Source organism: Trachurus japonicus, chromosome 21 (genome assembly GCF_045865225.1).
Source record: "Trachurus japonicus isolate A0001 chromosome 21, Traja_1.0".
Taxonomy (NCBI): domain Eukaryota; kingdom Metazoa; phylum Chordata; class Actinopteri; order Carangiformes; family Carangidae; genus Trachurus; species Trachurus japonicus.
This window is the reverse complement of record NC_140927.1, coordinates 25,728,377-25,738,862: the sequence shown is the minus strand read 5'-3', so window position 1 is coordinate 25,738,862 and position 10,486 is coordinate 25,728,377. Positions and strand designations below refer to the sequence as shown.

At 43.0% G+C, this 10,486-nt stretch overlaps 1 protein-coding gene across 23 annotated transcripts in view; it reads right to left on the bottom strand.

Annotated features, from left to right (window-relative positions):
* Positions 1–195: 195 nt before the first annotated feature.
* The window catches only part of LOC146965358 (mitogen-activated protein kinase kinase kinase kinase 4-like), a 107,545-nt gene continuing 97,254 nt past the window's right edge, over positions 196–10,486 (bottom strand). For all 23 annotated transcript variants that reach the window (XM_085764585.1, XM_085764587.1, XM_085764589.1 and 20 more), the window contains 7 exons: positions 9,898–10,041; positions 7,323–7,457; positions 6,176–6,276; positions 5,705–5,854; positions 5,372–5,531; positions 4,483–4,622; positions 196–2,864 (listed from right to left, as the gene is read on the bottom strand). In XM_085764585.1, coding sequence (XP_085620711.1) covers positions 2,781–2,864; positions 4,483–4,622; positions 5,372–5,531; positions 5,705–5,854; positions 6,176–6,276; positions 7,323–7,457; positions 9,898–10,041 — 914 coding nt within the window. In that variant the 3' untranslated portion in view covers positions 196–2,780. The remainder of the gene's footprint in view (positions 2,865–4,482; positions 4,623–5,371; positions 5,532–5,704; positions 5,855–6,175; positions 6,277–7,322; positions 7,458–9,897; positions 10,042–10,486) is intronic.

The following is a 10,486-nucleotide window of genomic DNA, read 5'->3' as shown; positions in this document are numbered from 1 at the left end:
TTTTTACTTAAAAAAAAAAAAAGAAAAAAAAAAAGGATTTCCAAGTAGTGGTTTTCATAACAATATGTTTACATGTTTTATATGCTGCCTTCTTGGCACTGATTCCAATGTGAGCCGGCGAGCGACTGCTTTTTCTGATTTCAGATATAGACTTAAACGCATCTTTTTTTTCTTCTTTTTTTTTTTTTTAACTCCAGCCCATTAAGAATATCAATAATTACCACAATTTATTTTCATGAAGTCAAACAGCCACTCATCAAGGCCTTGATGCAATAAGAGACACACACTGGGTTACTACTGCACACACAGACCTCAGACGACACAGCACTGGGTCCACACAGCTTCTCTGTACAAGGGGAGGGAGTGTCAACACACTGTTGTTGTTGTTGTTGTCGTCAGGGGAAAAACACATACAAGGTAAACTTGTCTGTGACCTGACATGTTTGGACATGAGCACAAATTAACCTCCCCCCCTCCCCTCTTTTTTTTTTTCATCTTTTTTAAAATTTTTATCAGTGAACAATGTGCAATCTTTCAGAGTCGTCGTGGAAACGGAGGGAAATCCAGCCCAGCAGATGGCCTGAAGGAGATCAATGCTGCAGTTTGCTGCTCAGTCTTTCACATATACAGACAACTTAAATAAGCAGGAAGTGGAGAGCACAAAAGAGAGAAAACTATTCCTTCCCGAAAAAGTGGGTTTCCGTCTTCTTCTTCACAAACAGCCGAGTGAGGAAAAGTTCTGCCCCGTGTTGCCCCGTGTTGCCCCGCGTTGCCCCGCTTTGTGACACTTCATCACAGCAACACTGAAATCCAGAGTCTGAGCGTTGAATTGATGAGGTTTGTTTCCTCATTCGATGGGGAATAAAGTGTGCACAACGTCGCACACGAAGCGGACTTGAAGCGCGATGCCAGAAAGAGAAACCCCCTCTCAGCTCTGATGCATTCAAGGCGTTTGGTTCCTCACAGTCTCACAGCTGTGGAAAAGGTTCTGATCGTCTTTTTAAGTTGAAATCGAACATCTAGGATTGATCACTTGTGACTAGATACAAAGCAAAAAACATCATCTCATGCCTTTAGACCACCACACAGTAATAAGTCTTTCTACATTCTGGACACTTAGTGCATTGCATTCATACAAATGATACAAATGAAAAATGAAATGATTCGAGAGAACGAAATGGAAGATATAGAAAAACCGCTTTCCAGGAAAAAACCCTACTGCTGACCGCACGTTTACCTCTCTGCCACGAAAATCCAATTTGTCGATGACTCCGAACTCTCCAACAGCACACGCACACACACTTACCGAACTTTCCTCTCTACTTCATCACTCCATTATCATCTCTCTTTCTTTTTTTTCTTTTATTTTATATCTGACTATTCACAGCAGTTCAAGTTTCCAGAGTTGAGCTTAGGTCGTCATGTTTGACTGGTTTTGGGGGGAAAAACATGACCACTGACACTATCTGGAAGCTTAAATTAACTTTTATTGTACATAGACACCTTTAATGTATTTTATTTTTTGGACCACACCCACATCACTTTCTTCTGAGACAAACACACCTCGCACTTCTGTGGGTTCAGAGTAAAAGCAAGCAAACTGTGGACTGTGGGTGGATGTGCGTAAATCTTAAAAAACAAGGTAAAAGACATGTTTAACTTCCACATAGTTACACTTATCTTCAAGGAATAATAATAATAATAATAGTAATAATTCAAAAAATACTATTCTGAAATCCATCTGCTTCAACATCTCTTTCTCTCTCTCTTCGTCATCCCCCCTTTTTTTTTTAAAGCACCTGTCTGAACAACACAATACTTCAACAATACACACACACACACACACACACACACCCTCCTGTCGAATCCCATCAGTCAGACTTACAGTAAAACCTCAAACGTTTAGGCCCCTCCCACCTCTTTGGCCACCGGGAACCCAACCCCCCCTTTGGCTGACTAGTCTGGATCATCTAACCAGAGTTAGTCAGCAGTAACTGGACCAAACAGAAGTACATGTACACACACTACTGTAGCATTAATACAACAGACTCAGACCCCACCGACCCCATGAAATGCTCACGAGAGAGAGAGAGAGGGAGGAGGACGGGGGGGTAAGAACATGGGGCAGAGGGGGAACTCTCCCGACAAGAGGCAGACCTGCAGAAGGTAGTAGCAGTAGTAGTAGTAGTAGTAATTAATAGTTGTAGCAGTACTAGTAGTTAGAAGACCTCAAGCTTTACTGACCAGCCCGGGAGCACGGAAACGATGCAGAGGTAACAAAACAAAAATAGAACAAATAAAAAAAAAAAAAAAATCTATCCCATCGTGATCTGATGAGCATCAAGAAAGTAAAGAGGGAAACAAACAAACAAAAAATCGTTTGCCCTCCTTTTCTTGAATTCACATTAAATTTATTTCTACTTCCTTTCTTGTATTTATTAATCACTGATTTCATTTCGTACGCAAGCCGTCCCTTCAGGTACTTCAGGTGTCCCCCCTCCCCTCCCCTCCCCTCCCTCCCTCCCTCCCTCCCTCCCTCCGAGCTTGGATGCAGCTAAGGAAGCTGAAGCTGTTGTTGTTGTTGTCGTCTGCTCCAAAGGGGCTGGTTGTCGGTTTTTTCTTTTGTTCTCTTTTGGTTGTTGGTTGTCCAAGGGCTGATGAGACATCGACGGTGGGTTTCTGAGATCCAGTGTTAGCGAGGGTGGAGGACAATGAGGAAGATGAGGAGGAGGAGGAGGAGGAGGAGGAGGAGGAGGAGGAAGAGGGCAGGGTGTGGACCTCTACCAGCTGAGCAGGTTGCTTCGGCCCAGAGTCATAAAGTAGACCTGGCTGGAGCCTCCGGACCGAACGGAGGCGAAGAACACCTGAGGAGGAGGAGGAGGAGGAGGAGGAGACACAGACAGGAGGTTTTATTACCAGGTGTGATCACACATCTATTGATATAAACATCTTAATTATGAATATTTTTTTGTTCTTACATCAATATCTACATTTCCTTAAAAGGATAGTTCAACATTTTGGCAAATTGGCCCATTGCCATAATCCCTATAGTCATAGCAGTAGGTTCGTTACCTTTAATTGTCGGTGTAAGATGTTTTTAGAACGGCGGAGCAGAGCCGTGAGCTGCTCAGAGCTACGCTACGGAGGCTCATTATGGGATTTCTTGGTTTCCCTCATCAAATACACAATCCAACAACTACAAAACGCTCTTCTGGACAAGTTGAGACCTGCACATTCACCACGACGGAGTGCTTGCCGAAAAACTGCCCCTGACAGGAACGCACATCAGCGGTTTTGCATGAATTTCCCTCTAAAACAACTCTGTGTGGTAACGTTGTGTTATTATCTCATAGCGTGGTGAATGTGCAGCTCACAACTTGTCCACCAGAGTGTTTTGGAGTTGTTGGATTGTGTATTTGATGAGTTTGATGAGGGAAACCAAGAAATCCCATAATGAGCCTCTGTAGTGTAGCTCTGAGCAGCTTGCGGCTCTGCTCCGCCGTTCTAAAAATAGCTTGCACCGACAATTAAAGGTAACGAACCTACTGCTATGACTATAGGGATTATGGCAATGGGCCAATTTGCCAAAATGTTGAACTATCCCTTTAAGACTTAATCATAGTTCATATTATTTTATACACAGATGATCAACTAAAATTCTGGGTCAATTCATGCAAATTTAATTGAAGATTTCTCTTTTCCCATCTTTGCTTGGAGGTCAAAAATCTGGGTGTTTAAATTATACAAAATGATTAATTATTGCATATTGGTAATTATACTGACTGTAAAATTGATTAGTGCATTTAATTGGAAAAATCAGAGATTATTTCACCAATGTAACAAATCAATGAATGCAGTTTACACAACTGCATTCATTGATTTGTTATATTGGTGAAATAATCTCTGTTAAATTTCACTGTGGCACATTTTCTTTTTACACTGACTGAAATTCAGTTGAACAAACCAGATCTATTGATTACCCAACTGACTGACTGAGGGGGAATCTGAGGGGGAATCTGAAGACGTGTTACAGGCTCACATCATTTACATTACACAAGCACTAATGGGACTAATGGGAAGTTACGTTACGAGAAGAGAAACTAGGAGAAACTAGGGAGTTTTGAAGTAACTTCTGCAGCGGACGGAGCTGAACTCACGTTGGCTGAGCAAACTGAAAGTGACTTTAAAAAGACCTCAGGGCAGCACACTGCAGCATTAGCTTAAAGTCTGTAGCCTAATTCATTTAGAGCAGCAGGGGGAGTTCAGCGCGAGCTCCCGTGTCCCCTCAGACGCCCTGCAGTGATGTCTGACAACACAGCCAAGCTCCCCAACCAAACAAACAAACAAACAAACAAAACCCTTGTTGTGCAGAGAAGGGTTGAAACATTTAAACAACAACACACACTGCTCTGTGGTTTAAAACGTTTGCTACTTCACCACAGATTGTAATGCACTGCTGAGAGTCTACACGGAGTTTCTCACCTTGTCATTTCTTTCACAGAGGAACTTGAGTCTCTGGGCTCTCTTGTGCATGAAGACGCCGTCCAGGTGGCCGGTCTCCACCGAGCGGATCTCTATGGCCTTCTCCCCCCAGCCCATGATCTGGTTGGAACGAATGTAGGCTGCAAAGAGGCGTTGAAGTCGATCAATACACTGATACACGGTGATATGTCTGTATGTGTCTCTGCAGCTGCACAGAACAAATAATCAATGCAAGTTGCTTGTGTGGGTGAAATACAATAGCTGTGTGCATATGTAGTGGTGTTAGACATCGATTACTTCATGTTCAACAGATCTTTATGGAGACTTTGACTCATCAGGAATACCTTAACCACTAAATCTGTTATGGCTGTTGTGTTATGTTTGATGAAGCAACATGCAAGGCAACATTTAAGCCTCTTTAGTCTCGCTCACCAGACCTTCCTCCAGAGAAGAAAGGTCTGGCTGCACCGACTCCAATTCTGAGATCGGAGGCAAAAAAATGCCCCAGCTGTTTGAATTTCTTTCAACCAATCACAATCGTTGTGGGCAGTGCCACAGCAATGGTGCGCTTGCAAAATATTGCAGGGGGACACAGGTTTGGTGCAACAGACACGTCGACCAAAAAATCTCCTACAGGCAGAAAAATGGCTACATTGCAGCAACACAAACACCTAAAAAATTGGTAAAGGAAGTTTGTTGAGCCTCCCATATGACTTTTACAAATAAAAGAAACAAACATGGGTTGGTTATTTTTCAACTTGGACAACTTCCTTTCTCCGAGGGGACAGTGAAAACGGCAACAGAAGGCTTTGGTGGCTCGTTCGGACCAATGAGAGGCTAATCGCAGCAGTGAACTTCCTCCAGCTCAGACTAGTCTCTTGTGACTCACCCACTGAGGTGGGCATCTCCCCCCACTGCAGCACCACATCCTTGGTGATGCGTCCGTAGGTGTTGACGTAGACGCCCTCATCCTCGTAGCACACCAGCAGCTCGATGCCGTCGGTGTTGGGCAGGATGATGATGGCGTGAGACTGGATATGGGTTTGGATCTGCAGGAGACACAATTATGAAGAACGAGCGGAGAGTCAGATCACAGCTGAGTTTCAGGTCCAGAGAAGCAGTAAGAGTGAAATCTCTCTTCATAACAACTCTGCCTGTCTGATTGGTCAGTCCTTGACCAGGGTTGCAAACATGCAAGTGAGATGTTTTTGTGTGTTCTTACGTGTGTGGGCAGGTAGATGTCGTAGACGGCCCCAGAGTCAACATCCACAGCGTGGAAGCCCGAGGCCGAGCCGTAGATAACCTTTAGCCTCTGACCTTCCTCCACGGTCAGGTCGACCAGCAGGGGTTTGTGCACCAAGTCGCCGAAAGACTGAAGGACACAGGTGAAGAAAACAAGTTGGTGGCTCAGCCAGCAGGAGCAGGAGCAACATTAAATATTTACCAGGGCAGAGATGATCAATACTGATGGCAAGCTGCACAAACAAATGTGTAGTTGACACGACACAATACGTAACACAACTTTTAAAGTTCATCTTAGATCTGTGTCAAACCCTGGCACCAGCAAGCATTCTGGGTAATAAAGTGCTTAAAAACAAACAGACGCACTAGAAATCCAACTCAGCACATTTATCTTTCGTAACACATCCAGTCATAAATGCATTTCACAAGCACCGCTCATTAACTGACTCACCTTGAAGGCCATGAACTTGTGGTAGGGCTTGGGAGCCCAGGCGTAGACCTCCACAGAGTTCTTCAGGGCCAGAACCAAGAATTTGATCCTCTCGTATTTCACTGGGGAACAGACGTCACAATAAAATATTAGAACAACATGCAAGAGGATCAGGGTGGGAAACGAGGAGCAGCTGCACGGTGTCTGGCTCATTTAACTGATGCTCATTTGGGTTTCATTTCATTTTCTTTCCTGCTGCAAAACTGCCAGTCACTGCCAGTCATTTAAAACGACCATTGAAGAAACAGAAGCATAGGACAACTTTTCTTTCCCATGAAAATATCCGTTTTACCCAGTGTTGCATATTTTTATTTAGTATTTTCTTCTCTATAAACACGCAACCACAAAGTATCCACGGGTGACGGCCCCTTAAAACTGCGTAGTTTAAGGTACGACAATGTGTTTTTCACAGAAACTGACACATATGAATAAAACTCATTGACAGGAAATGAATGACAGATCTGATCGGTGGAGGAGTTTCCAACAGGAAGTGTGTCTGTCCTTGCTCAGTGGCACTGCCATCACAGAGGAGATTCTGCATTTTAGACAGGTCAACACAGTTACATGTCCACTTGGACGTCCATAAACGATTATTACTTAACTAAGGGTTTTCCTCCCATCCATCAATGCAGCAGTACGTGCTCTTGTATACATACACTCCCTCTCCATCTCAAACTGGAGTTTGTAAACACACTCCTCCTGTGTGTGGAGTCCAGATGTGGCTGGACAAAGCAGCAATGGTCAGCTCAATAGATAACCAGATAGATGTACAGAGTTGCTCACAGATTTCAGTGCAGTTGCGGGCAGCAGAACGATAATGGGAGTCATATTTATACACAAACCTCTAACTGCACCACACTCAGGCTTAGAGTGGGGTTTATTATCACTATTTTCTTTGCATTTGTTGGACACATAAAGCAGAATAAGAGGAAACATGGGAAAAGATGACATGCAGTCCCAGTTTCCCAGCTGGGATTGAACTACGTAGCAACGTAGATGTTGTGGACCTCTAAGTCAGAGGGAAGCCCAACAGTTCATCTGAGGCCATCATCCAAAGGGTTGTCTATCCCAAATACCGCTATTCAGAAATCTAAGAATATGAACCTACCAACTTTGTAGTGGACGGCGCCCTCCAGGTCTCCTACAGTGGTCCAACCCTGTTTCTTCTCCACCTCAGGGTCGTTGTGCAGGATCTTGTTCCTCAGCCAGGACAGGTAGTAGACACGCAGCTTGTTCTTCTTACCTGTTGTTGATAGAGATAGAGGTGAAGTCAGGGCTATTTCTTCAATTTGTTGTTTGTTTTCTCTCTGAAATTCAAAACTTTTAGAGTGAATCTGTATGTATGAAGGCTACACATTGGTCTGATGGTAAAGGTGTTATTTATAATAGTGTGAGGTTTCACTCTGGACTAAAATGGTTCTCAGGTTTTAATACGACGTAGGCCTGGACGAGTTCCCTCTTATCTTTTATGTTGCAATGATCGGCCCAGTAAAAGGAATATTTCAGAAGCCTCTATGGTGGGATTTCCCTCCTCTATCCTGTATGTTTGTAGAGTTTTGCAACAGTTCAGGAAGTTCATAATTTAGTGTGGGTCAACTCAAGTGGGAACAAAACAACGTGTAAAGTAACACTGTGTGACCAGCACTTACTGTTCAAAACATAATAATAACTCTTTTCTCTCATCAGTGGTAGAGTCACAATTCATCTGAGCTCCTCATTCAAGTTAAAGAAACATGTTCAAGCCTTAAGTTTCTATCCAACTGTCTTTCTAAGGTGCAGGTTGTGCAAGATGAGGAAAAAAAGGGTAAAAAGGTGTGCCGGTGCTTATTTGCCTTTGCATTTGAACTTTAAAGAGGAACTATGCAAGTCTGGTGGTTTTCCTCTGTTTTGCTAACCCTCCCCATGGCCATGTGCATTTGTTTTCAACAAAGCCTGCGAAAAAATCAATACATGGAGCAATGAATATGTTATATAACATATACAATGTTACAACGTGTCTTAACTGTCACAAACAAAAGATTGCCGGTTCCAGAGCATGTTTGTGTTGTGGTGCGCAGAAACGAGAGCTAGGACACCGGGGCGATGGCCATGTACTACACCGATGTTGCAAGTTTGGTTTTCGATGCCAGGTGGAAGGCAGAGAGCCTCTATTCTCACTCATAATAAGTCACAAGTCATGTACTGTAGTTATCCATGACAATTACTCCGGAGCTTTTTAAATAATGTAAAAATGTAGCATAGCCACGGGAGAAATCCTGCTTAGATCCTCTTTAATGTACAACAGGATAAAAATCAGATGTGCTAAGAACAGGCACTCTGTTATATTTGTGAATGTCTGGAGATGACACCTTTTTACAAAGATAACGTATCATATCTGTGAATCTGGTGTTATTTTTCCTCTTTCTATTGATGAGTTTAAACATTCCTCCCATGTCCCCAGACGAAAGCTTTGAAGTTATCAATCGATGATGTAGAAAAAGTCTTTTGATAACAATGAAGAGCCTTGTCACAACAAAGAAGCAGATAAGCTTGACATGAAAAGAAGCTCCTTGTTCATGCATCAGTCCGCTGCATTTTGTGCACTTGTTCACCACAGACGGAGCACACTCCAGCCACTTCCACTAATGTTATAAGAATCTGGTTGTGTGTGGTCTGACCGATCCTCTCAATCACTGGACTGATACTCTATAACTTTCCATGACGTGGATCTTTAAAACGTCGGCATCACACACACACATTTCACGGAAGGAAATCGACGTATGTTTTTTCCGTGGCATTTCCTTCCATCATGGAAAGCGCAAGTGTGTGTCAGTGTTACATATTGTACACACACATGACGTTGTCTTAACTGACACAGATTTACCCAATATCCGTTCGGCTCAAAAATATTTCTTGTGACACTGCGCGGCCTCTGTGTGCGGGTGGCATTGAGAAAGAGGAGAAGTAAGAATGTGGATGCACTTTCAATCTGAGAAATCCTGGAACTTAAACTGTGTGCGGGGAGAAAAATATTTATGCAACATAAGACACGAGACATATTTTCCCACAATACAGCGGTTGTAGCAGGTTTTTTTAGTGGGTGCTTTTTTAGAAGTAGACCAGACAAAACACACACTCCCTCTCACATTGTTTAGACACATGATGGAGTGTGAGGCGTAAAAACAGAAGTGAAACTTTTTGAGTTTCACTCTGCTCTGGAGAAGCAGCGCTGCTCAAACTGCCTTCTTCAGAGCACCACAGTGAAGCTCTTAGCGAAGACTCAATGTTAATGTTAGTGTTGGCTCTGTAGCAAGCTCCTTTAAAGCCCCTGTACAGACTTTTCATCTAGTGTTGATTTTGGCGGCCCCTGTGGACGAAAGCGGCGGAATGAAGACTGCATTTCCCACTGTCATGAAGATGTTTGTCTGTAGATTTGTTTTGGAAACGTCGGAAAGAAGACAGGACTTGCTTTTTTTTTTTTTTTTTTTTTTTTTTAGCAGCGTAATAGAGCGTATAGAATTAGACTACCTAGAAATAGCGTATCTTCACACTGATGGGCTCATTTGCTGTTGTAGGTAACAGAGACACATCAGCAGAAACCAGAGACTTTTGCGTATCCAGTTAAAAGCTCCATACAGGGGCTTTAAGGTCTGTGCAACTTGTGTTTATGGTAAAAGGGTGTGTGTGTGTGTGTATGTGTGTACCTGATATAGTGACCAGGACGTTGAGTCCCTCCAGGACGTCCATCTGCTGGAAGCGCCGCCGGTTGATCAGAGGGTAAACCTTCCCCTGCCCGCTACGATCCAACAGCATCAGGCCGCTCTCTGTGCCCACCAACAGGTTCACTCCTACACACACACACACACACACACACACACACACACACACAACATAAATATATACAACACACAATGATGACCACACTGCAGTCCTCTCAGACAGGTGGAGTACAGTATGTAGCTTTACCAGAGTTTTGCTGCCACCTGGTGGTGAAGACTTTTATAGCTACAACTTATAGAAACAGGTGATCAATTCTGTCTAATAACTTTCCTGGTAGAGTAAAGCAAATAGGATGTTTGTTTGTTTGTTTTTAACTATATATTTTTTTCTTTTAAAAAAAAATTAATTTAAAAAACAAAAACAAAACAACAACCGTCAGCTCAGATCTAAGTAAAATCACAGTAAAAATGAACGGTATGAGCAGTCAAGAAAATCCCTGCAACATTATATTAGAGACACCAGGCTCTAGGGTTCCCAGACTTTATAGAATTGGTCTGTTTTTAAATGTAATGT